Source organism: Phocoena phocoena, chromosome 2 (genome assembly GCF_963924675.1).
Source record: "Phocoena phocoena chromosome 2, mPhoPho1.1, whole genome shotgun sequence".
Classification (NCBI taxonomy): Eukaryota; Metazoa; Chordata; class Mammalia; order Artiodactyla; family Phocoenidae; genus Phocoena; species Phocoena phocoena.
In genome coordinates this window covers 25625552-25643565 of record NC_089220.1, presented here as the reverse complement: position 1 = coordinate 25643565, position 18014 = coordinate 25625552, and the positions used below count along the sequence as shown (strand labels likewise).

At 45.0% G+C, this 18014-nt stretch overlaps 1 protein-coding gene across 1 annotated transcript in view; it reads left to right on the top strand.

Moving 5' to 3' along the window:
- Nucleotides 1-18014, top strand: part of LRRC74A (leucine rich repeat containing 74A) — a 77953-nt gene that overhangs the window by 5198 nt on the left and 54741 nt on the right. The window contains exons 4-10 of the mRNA XM_065871647.1: nucleotides 1921-2028; nucleotides 3040-3136; nucleotides 7644-7693; nucleotides 8044-8125; nucleotides 11785-11870; nucleotides 12238-12432; nucleotides 15749-15844. Of these exons, the coding sequence (XP_065727719.1) occupies nucleotides 1921-2028; nucleotides 3040-3136; nucleotides 7644-7693; nucleotides 8044-8125; nucleotides 11785-11870; nucleotides 12238-12432; nucleotides 15749-15844 (714 nt within the window). The remainder of the gene's footprint in view (nucleotides 1-1920; nucleotides 2029-3039; nucleotides 3137-7643; nucleotides 7694-8043; nucleotides 8126-11784; nucleotides 11871-12237; nucleotides 12433-15748; nucleotides 15845-18014) is intronic.

Below are 18014 nucleotides of genomic sequence, written 5' to 3'. Positions count from 1 at the left end.
TCAACCAGATCTCAATTCCAAAGCTCACCTACTGAGCCATTCCATTTGAGGTCTGCCTTTTGCAGTACGTTATGTAAATCTTCAAGACCACACTGTAGAGTGGATCATGTTTTCCCACAGGAAGAATGTTCTCTCCCGGCTTGGCTTGAATGATAAGACTTGTCCTTGAACTCATCATAGCTTTCTATAATTATAATTGATTATATACAAAACTGACTCCATCCCAGGAAAACAGAAAATGTAACAGGTGTATGTCAGCACAACACTGTTCACTTTGGACAGTAAAGGAAAATTTCGATTTTAAAAAAGAACACCCATTTTTGGAACCACAACTGCATTTGCACTTAGCGCGTGCCCATTAAGAAATCACATGACGTGAGATTGTGCTGCTCTCTGGGGAGGGGGAGGGAAGGGAGGGAAGGGCAGAGAAAGAACAAAGCCATCTTGAAATTTATGGAGCGTTGAAAGACTGATTAATGAAGTGTTAGGAATTCACCATTACCTCATGAGCTTCATGGAAATAATAATAAAATCCACTCAGGACTTGGGCCACTTGACTCTCAGTAACAGCAGTTTCTGTTTAGGGGGAGTTTTTCTTCTCTGATTCTTTGTATCATCCCTTTGACAATCATTGTGACATTCCGATGGACTGAACTTTTATCTTTGGTACTGTTTAACTTCTCACATGTTGTGTTTCCCTGGCTTAGAGGAAGAGTATTCCGATAGGAGGGATCATTTTCATATTTCTTTGGGTCTGTCCCTCCTCCACCTATCTCCATGCCGTTGGACTTGGTGGGCTATGAGCCCCTCGAGAGGAGGAATGGTCTCTGTTCATCCCTGTTTCCTCGGCAGTTAGCACAGAGGGTGACAGATACTCACCCGTGTGAAATGAATGTGAATGGATTTGGTGATCAGGCCATCTGCTACACCACATACTGTGCTGGTCCCCTGGATGACTCTGAAAGTGGTCCTTCAGCCCCCATTTCTGCTAAATGACACCTAGACTGGGGGGGCCCCCTGAGCCATCTCGCTTGCCTTTGAGCACGACTGAATTTTCCCACCCCCGCAAGAGAGCGGAGGCCAGAAGACACTTCATGAAGGCCCTGGGGGGCCATTCTGCCTTGCAGTAATTCACAGTATCACACTTTCCCTTTGCCTGAAACGAGAGCTACTTCTCTCACTGCTTTGTGTGCTCTGAAAACCGCTCAAATTCAAAGACATGTCTGTCCTCTGTGCCTTTCTGCACGGGGAATGGTGGGGAAGGGAAGGACAAAAGTTCTGGTTAGAGCTAACCCCAGTCCCTCATGCTGCAATGCCAGTCATTTTCACCTGTCTTGCTCCCTGTGGGAATGCAGACTAACTTGGATGTAGATATTTATTTAAGATTTAAGTTCCAGCTCCTTCTAAACAGCCTTGAGGCAACATCCTGACTATCAGAGAGTACCAGACAACCCTTAAGCCTAAACTAGAAGCAAGGCCTCTGAAGGAATCAGGCACAGTGAAGGCATTATGCTAAAATACCCTTCTTAAATAATAGCACATTCTCCTTAAACTTGGAGTAGGTCACAGGCCTCTCTCCTTAAAGCTAAATAGTTAAAATCTGTTCAGCTCACCCTTGTGCCTCATCTTTTTCAGGACTTTATTTTAATGTCCCTTTTCTAAATCCCCCTTGGTACCCCTTTTGGGGAAGGAGGTGCCCAGAATAAGCATGTCATCCTAGCAAAACTCACTGGGATGGCTTGTCCCCTGCGCTATTCTCCTGTTCCTAGCCACTCCTCCAGAATCGCTAGCCCGCCTCTCTGTACCCTCTCACGTGGCTGGGATATTCGAGAGGGGTGATGGGCTCTGGGCAAGGGCAGGGAACGGACTAGGTCACCAACCACCTCTGTCTCTCTCCCCCTCCCCTTGTGGTGGCTGAAGTCCAACACGACTGTTCTCAAGCTGGAGCTGGCAGACAATTGTATCACGGAGCAGGGCATCTTGAGCCTGGTGGAGATGCTACAGGAAAACTACTACCTGCAGGAGATGGTACTGTGCCCTGTTCTACCAGTTCCTACAACCATGCTTAGAGTCTCAGAACCCACTCCAGAGAAGCCAGCGTCCCCTGCCCGAGCCCAGGCCAGCCTCCAGGCTTTCTGCAATCAGTCTGGGGCCTCCCCTCCCCTGGAAGCAACTTCTCAGAGGAGGTTCCGCACATGAGAGCCTGGCCAGGGGCACTGTGTTCCCTGTGGCCGTAGGAAACCCTGAGAAACCATTTCCATCTGGATCTCGTAAGCCCCTAAATGAACAAACTTACTTTAGAGTTGCCTTAATGTAAACTTTCTTAAAGAAAATAAAGCCATGAAATAATTTCATAAAATGCAGTGTTGCCTGGAGACAGATGCTGATGATGGTTGCAAGACAACGTGAACGTACTTCAGCCCACTGAATTGTACACTTAAAAACAGTTAGGATGGTAAATGCTGTGTTACGTCTATTTTACCACAGTTCTAAAAATTAAAAAAAGAAAGGGAAAGACAATTAAGATGATAATGGCTGGCTTATATAAAGTCCCTCCCACTCACCTGAAAGGACCATGTCCGTTTATACCCCTACGACTTCTGAGCACGTGATTCATGCTCGTGAACCAATGAAGGGAATTACAATGATTGCTTACTCTAAATTCATTTTTCAATTGTTTCATGCCAAACCCTCTAAATAAAGTTGTCTTAGGTTTCAAAAATAATAATAATACAATGTGCTTATCTGAAATACCAGGGCTAAATTGGGGAGGTGGGGAGTCACTGAGGTCAACTTCAGAGAACTGAGATCAGCCTGAGAGCTTCACGGTGAAACATCAGAAAAGCCAGGGTTCCTCTCCTCCTCCTCTTCCCCTTTGCACCACCCTAACCCTTCCCATCCTTTCACCCCAGCCCTGCTCTCCCCACCCCACCTCTACTCCCTCAGAGTAGGCCTCAAGTAAGCCCCCACCCCCATCATTTGTTAATGAGGGCCCTTTGGTGGGATTGTCACATACTGAAGTGTTCTCTTGCCTTTTAGAATATTTCCGACAATGATCTTGGTTTGGAGGGGGCCAGAATCCTCTCTGAGTTCCTCCAGAATAACACCTCTTCGCTCTTTACTCTGCAGCTTTCAGGTGAGCCTATGAAGGAGGGTGGGGAGGACATCGGGAATGTAATGGAGAGAAGGGTCAGAGCAGAGAGATCCAGGGTCTAACTGAGCCAGACCAGGTGCTGCTGATGTCAGAGACCAGAACAGTGTCTACACCCTGCTAGATTCTTCCAACCATTCTCGTTCCCTCTCCACAACCACACTGGCTTCACGGCTGTCCTGGACAAATGACTTCTGATTCACTTTGCAATATTCCCACCTCTGCTGGAAAGTCTCTACCCCAGATACCTGCACAGCTCCCGCTCCCCCTTCATTCCTGCCTCCGCTCACAGGTCATCTCCTTAAGGGGACTTCTCTGACCTATCAAAGCAGCACCTTCCTGTCACCATCACTCTCTAATCTGTTTCTCTTCCTGGTTTTCTTAACAGCACTTATTACTACCTGACCCCCTGTAGTATAACTAATTTTAAATTAGCTTATTATCAGTCTCGCTCACAGAAAAAAAAAAGTCACTTGAGAACTCTATTACCCACAGACCTGCCCTCACTCAGGTTTATGGTTTGCATTTATACTATCTGCAGGGTCCTGGAATCCCTATGGCAGGAAATGAACATGCAAAGTGGTCCTATGTTGGTAATACCTTGGGGCACCCAACAGAAACAAACATAAACCTCTGACAGGCTCCAGGCTGTTGGGGATTCCCACAGATAAAGCTCCGCTAAAGATGGGCTCACAGTCCAAAACTGCAAAACAAGGAAACACCATGAGAGCTGTCAGACCCAACAAGTAATAGCATGGGATCCTCGAGAACTTCAGGAAATAACGTTATCCTATATAGACTGTAAATTGAGTGACCATAAAATGTGTCCATCAAACTGCACAAGAGGACTATCAATTAACTGAAACTTCTAATAAATAGATATCTTGCACCGAACTCTAAATCAAGTTTGATACGATTAAGAACATAAAACATACAAGAACAAATCACTGTTTTTAATAGATCCCCCCAAAATAAAACTTCTACAAATGAAAAATATATAATTATTGAAATTAAAGACTCAATGGATAAATTCAACAGCAAATTAGATACAGTGAATAAAATTAGTGACCTGGAAAATAGATCAAAGGTAGAAAGATAAAGATATAGAGAATATAAAAGATAAAAATATAAAGGAATGAATAGACTCAATATAGCTAATAGGCGGTCCAGAAGAAGCGAACAACAATATATGAGCAAATAATAGCAGACATGTTTCCTGAACTGATGAATTCTCAGATACAGGAATCCTAGTGAGTCCTAAGTACAGTAAAGTAAAAAGAAATCCACACCTGAGTATATCATAGTAAAAGCACGTAAGATAAAAAGATCTTAAAAGTATCCAGAGAGAAAATACAGAAACAGAGGTTATGTATTTTTTAATATAAATTTTACTACAGATTATTCTCCAATTTTCCTTTTTTCCCCTTTAAATATATCTTGGATTTCTTTCTATGGCAGAAACGATAGATTTATCTCATTGTTTTGAACTCCTGGGTAGTTTTTCATGGTATGATTATAGCATAATTTATGTAATATCCTCCTTTTGAAGGGGAGTGCATTTAGGTCATTTCTAGTTTTTCAATCTTCCAGATAACTTTTAAAGTATTTTCTTATCCATGCATCTTTTGAGCACATGTTCTAGTATTTCTACAGACACCCCGGAGCAGAATTATTCAATATAAGGTATACCCGTTTTAGTGAAGTTAAAAATTAATTTCCAAATTTCCCTTAAGAAGACTATACCAGGTTATAATTCCACCAGTGGAATGTCTGTTTCCCCTATATCTCCACCAGAAGGGTTATTACCAAGCTGTTTGTGAACCAGTCAGTTAAGTGTGTTGAAGTCACAGTACTTGGGTTCAGATCCCAGCTTTGACACTAGACAATTTATTTAACCCTTCTGTGACTCACTTTTCTCATTTATAAACTAGGGACAATTATATTACCTATCTCAGGCAGTGATTGTGAGGATTACGTTAATTAAAATCTGAGTCACCTAGAACAGTATATAGGACGCAAGTATTCAATAACTGTTCACCACTATTATTATCTTTATTACAGTCCCACATTACTATTGAAATAGAACATCTTTTCAGATGCTTATTTTCATTTTAATTTCTTCTTCTAAGAAATGGCCGATTGTTATATGGGGTTGTTTGTATTCTTAAGTGTTAGGCACTCTTTATATACTACAGATACTCATACTTGAATGTTACATATGGCTAGCTTCTTGGTGTTTTCTTACATGAAAGTTTGTATACTTACTGTTGTCAAGTTCATCAGTCTTTTCTTTTATGGATTTAATTTTTGTAGTCTCGCTTAAAAAATGGTTTCCTACTTCAGATTTTAAAATATTTACTTTCTTCAAATATTTTTGTAATTTTGTTTTTTTCCACGTAGACCTTCAATATACCTAGAACTTCTTTTTGTTCACGGCATTAGGTAGGAGTCAAACATTCTATTTCCAAAACTCACAGCCAGGTGCCCTAGCATCATTAGTTGAATAATCTACCATTAACTAATTTGAATGTCATCATCTATTAAATTCCCATATAAATATAAGTTCCTTTCTAGAGTCTCTATCCCACCTCATTAATCTGTTTCTATGCCAACACTGTACTGTTTTAGTATGCTTAGAATGTTAAAATTATAATATGCTATATAATATAATAATTAGTTGTAATTAAAATGATATTTCAAGTATGTAATATTCAATATATTAGTTTTATAATTATATGATATGCTATAATATATTTTATGTTTGAGTGGACAAAGTCTGACCTTTTTCAAAGTAATCTTGGCTATTCTTGTGTGGTTTCTCCTCCAGTTGAATTTTAGAATCATTTTGTCAAGTTCCATTAAAAAGAAAACTTACTGGGATTTTGGTTGGGGTTATATTTAATATTCTAGGTAAATTCAGGAAAGAATTGACATATTTAAAGTATTGAATACCTTCATTTAAGAACATGGTTTCTTCAGGTCTTTTTTATGTTCTTCAATAAATTTTATAGTTTTACTTCATTATAAGTCATGCATATTTCATATTAGCTTTATGTGTAGGTCTTTTACCATTTTATTCTTATGAGAATAGAATGTTTTTCTATCACGTTTTCTAATTATCAATACTTATTATTGGTATGTTTGAGAGCTATTAATTTGTGTACACTGAGCCTATTACCAGTCACTTGATTGAATTATCTTACTAGTTCTAACATTTTGTTAATTTTCTTGGATTATTTAGGTAAGTGATCATGTCTGCAAACAATGGAAGTTTTCGTCTCTTCTTTCCAATATTTATAGCTCCTAGAGAGGTTTCTGGTTATATTAGCTAAGACCGCTAATATAATATTAATACAGAAAGCTCTTTGCAAAACTACAAATTTCCCAGCCCTATCCCAGGCTGCTAAATCAGAATCTTTAGGGAGAGGGATCTAAGAATCTGTGTTTTATCAAGCTTCCCAAATGATTTCTGACAGCCAATGCACTGTTGGTAACCAATGGTATAAACACAACAATTTGAATAATAGATTGCCTAATTTTATACATTGACTAGACTATTATCTCATTCTATTGCACTGGTACCAGAAACAGCCAAAGAAGTACTTGTGTTTCAGTGAGTTCATTCATTTGTTCATTCATTCAGTAAGGATTTACTGAGCACCTGTTATGTGCCAAGCACTTTTTAGGTGCTAGAGGCATAGAGCTTATTAAGGTTTCAAAGGAGAAATTTGGGGGTAAGGGTTTGTGTCATTTATTCTCTGGAAATCACCAATGTTTTTGCTTAGCAATCTTGGGCTAGGGTAAGATAAGGGAGGCACTCACCTCAGCCGCAAAACTTAAGGGGCACCAAAAAAACTCAGTAACCAAGTAAATAATATCATAATGCAACATTTTTGAAAGTGAAGATTAATGCAAAAACAAATCCATGATGAAAAAAAAATCAGCACTTTAAATAAGAAACAGGATCCAACAGGGACAGATTGGGGTGAGGTGAGTGAGGCCTGGCCGTACAAGTACAGGGTCAGATCCTGCTTTTCTTTAAAATTTGGTTCATCATAGATGTTTTTGCATTGATTTGGATTTTAAAATATTAAGATATTACCCATCGTGATTACTGAGATTTTCAAGTGCCTCATTCATCCCTCTAGTCCCAACCCTGCTGCTCAGACTTGGATTCGCATTTTTATAATGTTACACATTTTAGGCGTTAGGCTAGGGGTTGACGCTGTCAATGGATGCACAGGGTATGGTGTACCAACCCCTGGAACTCCCTGGACAGTCATGGCAGAGAGAGAAGGGAAGGACTGTTAAAGAGATGGTAACTGGTTGCCTTTTTTCCCCTGTGTTCGCCTATGCCCAAACATTTGCTTTAAGTACTTGCCACCTTTTCTACGTCTGATTGCTCCAAAGGCAAGAGACTAGCAGGGCTAGGATATGGAGAGTAAGGGAGCCTTAGTCTGGAGAACATTGCTAATGCCCCCCTTCACTACAGGAAATAACTTCAAGGAAGAAGCCGCAGAGCTGTTTTGCCAAGCCCTATCGGTAAGAAGCAAGGGGTGGGTGCAGCCAGCCACGTGAGAGATGCCCCGGGAGATGGGTGGCTCTGAGCACAGGGAGGTGAGGCTACTTGCCTGATTTAGGGAGATGGTGAGTATTTAGACTCCGTCAATCCTATCAAAAACCTCAGCAAGTGGTAGGACTGTTTGGATGGTGCTAAATTCTCACAGCAGTCATCCACAGTTCAGCAGGAAATGAACAAGAAATTGTCCTCAGTCTAAGAACACTAGTCTACTTAATTTTTGGCATATGGGGGCCCACACTGTTCTAAGAGAGGTATTTGCAGTCACAAAGAAGACAAAAATTACCTCTCTCTGCACTGTTTCTTTCTCTAGACCAATTACAGAATTAAGTCGCTGGATCTCAGTCACAACCAATTCTCTGATAAGGCAGGAGAGTACCTGGGGCAGATGCTGGGTGAGTCTTCCGCGGAGGGAGGAACCAGCAAAGGAGAGGGACATGGGGTATGACAGCTTGTCAGAGCTGCATCTCCAGTTTCTTATTGTTATTGAACGTTCTGATTATAAAAAGTGATGTAAACCACACCCGAAGTACACTTTGGATGGAGCAGACACCTGAATGTGGGAAGTAAACTTTAAAATGATTAGAAGAAGGTAGAGTGAAGTAACTTGCTGACTTCAGGGAGACTACGGATTATTAAACAGAAATGGGCAGAAACTGTAACAGAAACGATTCATATATTTGACAACGGTAAGTTTAAAACTTGCTTGTGATAAAAGACATTGTGGGGCAATGATAGAAAACAAGCAATAGTTAAGGAGTAGAAATGTGCAGCATTTGTATCATATAGAAGATTACTCTTCAGAATATTGATAAAAGATCCTATAGCTCCATTAGGCAGTGATAAATACTCCCAATGAAAGCATATGGACAGTGACCAAAGAAAGCCAAGTGCCCATGTTTAGAAACATGAAAAATAAAACAACAAAAAGATCTCCCTTGTCATCTAGCAGAGCTGTAAAATTTTCCCGTCAGAGAACATCAAGGGCTAATACAAGCAAGAAATAGGAACACTCACAAGTCTACTAGGTAAAGGCACTTTGGAGAACAATTTGACAGTGTTTACTAACGTCAAAAATGTATATATTTTCTATGACACAGTTCCCCTCTATACGTGTCTCAGAGACGCTCTCACACATACACAGCGAGAGATGTCTGCGGAGGTTTCACTGCAAAAGTGTTATAAAAGAAAGAAACCTAAATGCTCATTCCTGGGGGGAATGAGTAGAAAAGGAAAGGACTCCTAGCAGTGGGGATGAGACGCTAATCTAGATGGAGTGGTGAGGGAAGCCCCACAGGGAGGGTGGCTCTTTGTTGAAGCCTGAATATCAAAGAAGAAAGAGCCGTGCTAGGGTCTGGACACACAGGGCTCCAGGCAGAAAGAATGGAGCGCGTCCTGTCTGAGGAACTGGGGGGCCAGTGTGGCTGGAGCAGAGGGGACAGGGGAGGAGGATGCAAGGAGAAGAGGTTGTTGCCTGCAGCCCCTGACGTCGGGCCGCGGGAGCCATGGAACGCAAGGAGCCTGGGATCCACGCGGCACACGACGAGGAGTCGTGGAGGATGTGAGCGTGGGGCGAAACGGTACGGCGTGCAGGGGCAGATGTGCTGTGTGAAGCCCGCAGCTGACGAGGACAGGAATGGAAGAGGGAGGCTGGTCAGGAGGCTGGTGTGGGGGTCCAGGCTAAACAGGACAACAGCGTGAGCTCAGGGAGGAGGTAGTGCCTGAGCAGTGGTTGGATTCAGAATATACTTTGCAAGTAAAGCCGAAAGGACTTGCTGATGTGAAGGAGGAGGGAAGGGAGAGGTAGCCTCACGACTCTTTTGTTTCAGTCACTGGTTAGAGGCAGGTGTCATTTACTTAGAGGGAAAAACTCAAGGAGTAACAGTATGGGGGCGGGGGGCAGGAGTTAGGAGTCGAGTTTTCCTTTTTGGCCGTGGAGGGTTTTTTTTTTTTTTTTGCGATACGTGGACCTCTCACTGTTGTGGCCTCTCCCGTTGCGGAGCACAGGTTCCGGACGCGCAGGCTCAGCGGCCATGACTCATGGGCCCAGCCGCTCCGCGGCATGTGGGATCTTCCCGGACCGGGGCGCGAACCCACGTCTCCTGCATCGGCAGGCGGACTCTCAACCACTGCGCCACCAGGGAAGCCCTATATGCAGTTTTTAAAAGAATCTTTATTATTATTAAAGCTACCGAATATAAGATGATTACTATGTGACAGGCATCATACTAGGCTTTTTACATCAATCCTCACAAAAAAAACCTTGTACAGGTTAACATCTCTATTTTATAAATAAGAAAACAGAAGTACGGGAGGGATAAGTAACCTGTTTAAGGTCACAAAGCTAGTAAGTGTTGAGAACAGAATTAAAATTTTAATTTTGTGGCCATTTAAGAGAGGCAGGCTTGCAAGGTTTAACTTAAGGGACTTCCCTGATGGTCCCGTGGTTAAGACTTTGCCTTCCAATGCAAGGGGGGCAGGTTCGATCCCTGGTCGGGGAGCTAGGATCCCGCATGCCTCGTGGCCAAAAAAGCAAAACACAAAACAGAAGCAATATTGTAACAAATTCAATAAAGACTTTAAAAATGGTCCACATCAAAAAAAATCTTTAAAAAAAAAAGGTTTAACTTCAGTGAGGGACTTGACACAGAAGAAGAGAGAAAAATGAAAATAGGATGAGGGAGACAGGCAGGGAGAGAATGAAGGCAGGACAAAAGTCTGTTCTCAATATAATAGAAGGTATTGTGCACTTTCCTGAAAGTCTGTCCTGGTGGTTGACATGAGAAAGACATGATCAGTACAGAGTGTTCTGTCCATAAAAAATAAAACAGGGGCTTCCCTGGTGGTGCAGTGGTTAAGAATCCGCCTGCCAATGCAGGGGACACAGGTTCGAGCCCTGGTCCAGGAAGATCCCACATGCCGCGGAGTAACTAAGCCCGTGCGCCACAGCTACTGAGCCTGAGCTCTAGAGCCCGCGAGCCACAACTACTGAAGCCCGTGTGCCTAGAGCCCATGCTCTGCAACAAGAGAAGCCACCGCAATGAGAAGCCCACGCGCGGCAACGAAGAGTAGCCCCCGCTCGCTGCAACTAGAGAAAAGCCCGCTTTCAACAACGAAAACCCAATGCAGCAAAAGATTTTTTAAAAAAATAATAAAATAAATAAAACAGAATAACACATTTTTCCTGGGCCTGAAGGCGATTCCTCCCACTCAGTAATCCTTCAAGAGCACTTTAGTCTCTCCTTCCAATGGTGTCCTCGGCACATCCACCCTCCCCAGATAAAAATAACAATGATGAAGTGTTTAAATAGGATGCTTTCCCAGCCCTATGTAGCACATGAGCAAAAGCATCTTTAAGTTAAAAAAATGTGCAATTTCTGTGCAAACCCAACTTCTAGACAAGCCTGATGCCTCCACACTTCCACCTGGTTGTATCCCTAAAGCTCTCTTGGATGGAAATTCTGAGGCCTCCACTGCTCCCATAGGTCTCCATGAAAAAGACATCGCACGGTACCACACGCCATGCCCATCATAGTGTCCCTATGTAAATACAACGTTTGCCGTGCTCTCTCCATCTGTTTTAATGGTTGTTTAATTTTCCACCAGATGGATATTTATGTTATGCTTTACCCTTCCCCTGTGAGTCACAAACCTTACTTTTATAAGTGATGCCAGGGAAAACATCTACAAGCATGTCGCTCTTCTTAAATCCTGTACTGTCTCCTTAGGAAGAGTCTCAGGGGTGATATTGCTGTGAGATAGAGTAAACAGATTTTAACAGGAAAATGTCTGTGACCAGATAGTTTTTGCCAAATAGAGTACACCATTTGCTTGCCACCTGCAATGTATGAGTATTTTACTACGTTGCTGCCAGCCTTGGGAATCATCTTAGAATTTTGTGTTTAAATGAATAACTGACGAATTATTACCTCTGTGTTTTGCTTTGCATGAGGATTGAGCGATCCTTATCCCCAATGTGATGGACCTCTGCCAACCCTGAGACTGGGTTCTCTGGGGTGTGGTGGACGCTGAGATGACTCCTTCCCTCCCACAGCCCTCAACGTGGGGCTCCAGTCGCTGGACCTGAGCTGGAACCACCTCTACATCCAGGGAGTGGTGGCCTTGTGCAGCGGTCTCCGGGTAAGCCCTCCGGGAGTGGTGTGTTGAGCCCCGGTGAGGACGGCCAAGCCCTTGAGTCAGCCACCTTGAACCCTTCCCCATGGGTAAATTCACCCTGCTGAAACCTAGTTGGCATCTTTGGGGGTACTTCAAGGCGACAGTTTAACTAGGGGGTAGGGAATGACCTCAGCCCAAAGGGAATGAGCCTCAAGAGTACTGGAGACTCTGAGCCCAGCTGGGAGGGATCTGGAAAGACCTGGCTGATCTCCCTCCTGGGAACCACTGAGCACCCTGTCTGGATGACAGCAGGGGACAAAAATTGGGGCCCGTTGGCTGGATGAGTTGCATGCAGTCTTCATGCTGCTGCTGTTCTCCCTTCTCCCTGCAGGCTAACGTGTCCCTGAAGAAACTGGATCTCTCCATGAACAGCTTTGGGAACGAGGGGGCTGCAGCCTTAGGGGAGGTCCTCAGACTCAATAACTCCCTGGCCTACCTAGACCTCAGCAGCAACAACATCAACAATGAAGGGCTGTCCAAAATCAGCAAAGGATTGGAGTTGAATGAAAGCCTCAAAGTTCTGAAGGTAGTCTTCACCCGAGCTGGGAACGGGACATCTTGTGCCTGCATTTGTGTGTGTGCGTGTGTGTGTCCGTGCATTCGTGTGTGTCCGTGCTTCCATGTGTGTGCATCCATGTGCGTATACCTGTGCATCTGTGTGTCTCTGCACCCATGTATGTGTGCATCAGTGTATGTATGTGTCCATGCATTCACGTGTGTCCATGCTTCCATGTGTGTGCATCTGTGTATGTGTCCGTGTGTCCATGTGTGTTCATGCACGTGTGTGTCTGTGCGTATTGGCGTGGGGGCAGCAGGACGATGGGGCTGGATGTTGCTGGAGAGAAAATCTACCTTGTGCTTCATATGTGCGTACGTTCTTGGCTGTCTCTCTGCTGTAAACCCAGTGTCACCCTCTGCTCTCCCCTGGCACAGGGTAGGGTCTTCTTTGCTCCCATCTCGGTCTCCTCCAGTTTCTTTGTTTTTCTTTGCTGAGAGGCCTGCGGGATCTTAGTTCCCAGATCAGGGATTGAACCCCGGCCCTGGCAGTGAAAGCGCTGAGTCCTAACCACTGGACCACCAGGGAATTCGCTCCTCCAGGTTTTCTCCACACTGCGGCCAGAGTACGAATTCTGAGCGTAAATCTGACTCCCATCCCCACCCACACCTACTCTCCTCCCACTTAGGCCCCCCCCACCATGGCCTCCGTTGCTCAAATCCCGTTCTCTCACCCTGTGTGCTTCTCCAGCCTCAGTTTACCCCCCACTCTCCCCCGCACTCCAGCCATGGCCTCAGGGTCTTTTTTCATCTCCGTTCCCACAGGGCCTGCAGTGCTCCCTCCACTGGCCTCAATTGCTGGTCTGCCTCAGCGCACAGCTGGAGCAGCAATTCCCCAGGGACCCTGCAGGATCACTCAGCTCCTGTTTGCCCCTTCACGCAGAACTCAATGGAGTTTTTCCTTATACTCCCATTTGAGTGACTATTTGACTGTCTGTCACCACTAGTTCGAAAGTTTCCTGAGGACAAAGACGTGTTTGGCTTTGCCCATTACTATATCCCCCGTACCTAGCAGAGTCCTGGGCATAAAGTAGATGCCCATTGAATATTTATTAAGTGAAAGAATGAATACATATTTCATTTTAAATCAATTTGCTCACAGATGCTAATTTATAACAGAGAAGTTCACGGGAAGTTGAGAACTGATGTAAGATGAGGACTTCTATTAATAGGTCCCCTTTCTGGGACTCCTACCACAAGCCAGGTTCCATATCAAGTGATTTGCCTCCTTCTTCATGGCCCAGCCCTACCAAGCGGGCTCCAGTAGCCCCACTTGTCAGATGAGAAGACTGAGGCTGTGTGACTTGACTTGTCAGCCCGTGCAGCTAGCAAGAGGCAGAGGGATGCCAGCTCTACCTGGCTTTCCACTGCAGCTCCAACTCCCGCAAGATGTGGAGATGACTCGGGGGGACCGAGGACATGGGGGTGCTGGTAGAAGAAGAATGGGAGTTAGGAATCAGTGAAGGTGAACCACCATTTGAGAGGACAGCCACCTTAGAGCTGCTGAGGTGACAACAGGGAGTCAGATTCCAACCTGTGGACGGAGCGTGGTGACTGCAGACCAGACCAGGTGGCCGTCTAGTGACCGGGGGAGCTCAGAGGCCGGCCTGGCTGGAGGGGCACCAAGTGTAACTCAGAGAAGAGAGACTGACCCAGCCTGCAAAGGACTGAGCCTCGGTCGGTGGTCAACGAAGCCAGGGAAAGTTCAGAGAATCTGAATTTTAAGACTAAAATGCTACCTCAGCGAAATGGCAAAGGATTTTCTCCGGTTAGTGGGATATAAGCAATTTTAACATTTTTTTCTACTGCTTTTTAAATTTTTTCTACGATGACCAAATATTTTATTTTAATTTTTAAAATTGTTTTAAAAGTGAAAGAAAAAAGCTTAAAATATACCTTTTAGTTTGGTCGTATGTGGAGGCCACATCAGTTTTGCCACAGGGATCATCTGTTGCTCTCCACAGCCAGCCCCAGCCCTCCTTTTCTTAATCTTGGAAAAATAAGGAATTCCCCCCGCACGTGAGTCAAACCAAAGATTCTAGATGCTAAGCCCTATGAGGGCAGGGCTCCAGGCTGTCTTTTCTCACTGGAGTACTGAAAGAGCCTGGGAACCCCCTGACGTAGAGTTTTGGTCAGCCTCATTAGGAAACCATCAGCTGAAAGCCTTCAATAATAATAAGTAACATTCATTGGCTGCTAACTACGTACCATGCACTCTTTCGAATGCTTTACCTGAAGTTATGCATTGACTCCTCTGTGCAGCCCTAGGCGATAGGTACACAGTAGTCAGGGAACTAACACAAGACCAGAAAACTAGTAAGCAGAGCCAAGGGGCTCCGTGCGCCCTGCTGTTAACCTCCATACCACGCTGCAGTGGCTCACAGTACTGTTGAGATAAAGCCCTGAGTACTTAGCTAAGCCCCCAAGGTCCTGTGCAATCTGACCCATCACAGCTCTGTAGCCTCACGCTCTCTGCACCTGATCATGAAACGTTTACTTTTCCCCACACACCTCTGCACCTTTGTACTTGCCTTCCCTTGTCTTCTTTTCATTTTTTTTTCTGCGGTACGCAGGTCTCTCACTGTTGTGGCCTCTCCCGTTGTGGAGCACAGGCTCCGGACGTGCAGGCTCAGCGGCCATGGCTCACGGGCCCAGCCGCTCCGCGGCATGTGGGATCTTCCAGGACCGGGACACAAACCCGTGTCCCCTGCATCGGCAGGCGGACTCTCAACCACTGTGCCACCAGGGAAGCCCCCCTTGTCTTCTTTGTTGCACCTTATTCCCTCCTCTGGTCCTGTCTGCCTTCTTCATCCCTAGCTAATCCCCATTAGTCCTGCAAGGCTTAGCTCAAGTGTCCCCTCCACCATACTGGATGCCCCTTTCCTTGTTTTCTACGGTACCAGTAGGTACCTCTGTCATTGCCATCATCGCACTTCAGATGTCATTTGCTTGTTTGCCTGTGTCCCCCTCTAGAGTGTAAGCTACCTGAGGGCAGAGATCTTGTCATGTTTGCCTGTGCATCCCTCAGCGCTTAACCCAGTGACTGGCACATGGATGTTTGTTGGATGGTTGGATGGATGGATGGATGGATGATGGATGGATGGATGGATGAGCAGTGAGATGGACAAGTGAATGGATGACAAATAGACAGGGAGATGGGTGCTTACAGAGAAGTCTGGGAGGAAGACAGGGATTGAGATTTGATTGGAGGAAATGGAAACCATGCTCTGAGCCAGGCTCTCCTGTCCTCATCTCTGCCTCCTTCTGCCTCGCCCTTCCTCCCACAGCTTTACCTGAACCCTCTAAGTATGGATGGGGCTGTGTTACTTATCCTGTCCATCAAGAGGAACCCCAAATCCAAGATGGAGGACATTGACATTTCCGTAAGTGATCAAATTGTTTGCTTGTACTTGGGAGCAAGCCAGTTACCATGGCCACTGTGCCAGCTCTAGCCCTCAGGGCCCTCACAGAACTGCTCCATGAAAAGGCTACTCCTTTTAGAGTACAACTCTGCCCCTTCCAGAGGTCCTTTCCGTAGAAGTAGCCATTCGGTCAAAAACATCATGGTGTGAAAGTATTTACCAGATCCTGGGAACCCAGGACCTGCACCCCCAACAGTGGGCCTGAGGGCAGAGAGGAGGAACACCAGAAGCAAAGGCAGGGGGACCCCCAGAACAGACTTGTCTACCGTCAGCTTTGTCGATGGATGGCTTTGGGCCTTAGAATGCTTCCAGAATCACAGGATTTTTAGACTCTGAGTATTAAAACATGTGCAGACCTGTGTTTTCATTTCATGACTCAGCCTACTCAGAGTAGTATTTGAGTGTAAAAAAACCTTGACGGAGGAGGGAAGCCTGAGGAGGTGACTCCGCTCTGCCAGCTACTCTCGCCGGAATCATCCTAGAGGTGGGAGCTGGTGCCAACAATATCCTATACTTGTCTACTATTCTATACTCTTTTTTTTAGCCCCAAAGTCATTTTATAGACACCAGTTCATTTAGTCCTACCCTGGGAGGTAGGTAGAGTGTATCCATGACCTAGGGCTGCCATGGCAAAGTACATAAACCAAGTGGCTGAAATTTATTGTCTCACAGTTCTGGAGGCTAGGAGTCCACAATCAAGGTGTTGGTAGCGTTGGTTCCTCCAGAGGGCTGTGAGGAAGAATCTATTCCTGCTTCTCTCCTAGCTTCTGGTAATTTGCTGGCAATCTTTGCTGTCCCTTGGCTTGTAAAAATATCACCCTAATCTCTTATCTTCAGCCTCAGTGGCTTCTCCCCGTGGGCGTGTCTCTCTCCATATCCCAGTGTTCACTTTTTTATAAGGACACCAGTCATATCAGATTAGGGCCCACCCTAATGACCTCATTTTAACTTGATCACCCGCCAAGACCCTATTTCCCAATAAGGTCACATTCACAGGTACTGGAGGTTAGGATTTCAACACTTTTTTTTGTGGGGGATACAATTCAACCCATAGCAAGTACATTTCCTCATTTTCCCATTTTACATGTAAGGAAACTGAAACAGAGAGGTTAGGTCACTTGCCCAGGATCACACAGCAAGTGAGAAACACAGCAAGGAGTAAACACAGAGCTTCTGCCTCCTATTCTAGAGTTCTGTAAAGATACAGTGTTAAAGTCCTTTTACATTTGTTTAATGCCACACAAATGTGATGTTTTGTTAAGATTTTAATACCTTACAATTCTATCAGTGATGATGTTTTGAATTTGAAACCCAAGCTTTTTGGAACTGAATAATAAGTAAAAATTGCCACCAATTATAAAACAATACCTGCTTTTCTTTTCACTTTGTTCCCTCGCCCCTTCCTCCCCACCCCAGGCTCCTTCCTGCGCTCATGGGTCTTCCTCTTCAGAGGCCCTCTCTCTCCACCTTCATCCTACAGCTGTGACCTGCACCCCGTAAAGCTGCCTCTGAATCTCAACCACAGGTCCCAGTTTGTTAGCATTTGGCTCCTCCCCCGCCCGCCCGCCCCCCCCCCCCACACACACAGTGCAGGTTGGAAGGTATGAACCCCAGCACTGCCTGTCTGAGGAAACGTTAGAAATGGTGCTGTTTAGGCCCCAAGATGGCATATAAACCCATGAGCTGGGATCTCACTGCCACTCCACCAGCCTTCCAGAACAAATAGGTCTCGATTGGACTTTTCCTTCCCTTTTATCAACGATGCCGCCGTAACTCTAAGTGGTGTTGGAATCCCTTCATTGTAGATGTTTCTAGAACTTTCTCTAGAATGTCTCTAAAGGGGAGGGAGTAAGTCTTCAGCCCTTAAGCATGGATCTAATTCTTTGAAATGACAAAAGATACTGAGAACCACATCTGAGGAATGAAGCAGGTCGATCACACTGAGGGAGGCCAGGTTTGATCAAACACCGTTTCACAGACTACATGTTCTCCTGCAGCCTCCAACCCGGCTCAGAGGCCACTTTCACAGGGGGGCGTTCCCAGTGCGTTCTGAGCCGTGACGGGATGGTTGGAATGAGGGATGCTCTCTGCCACGGCAGCTGCTCTGAAGACCAACACTGGTGTAGAAATG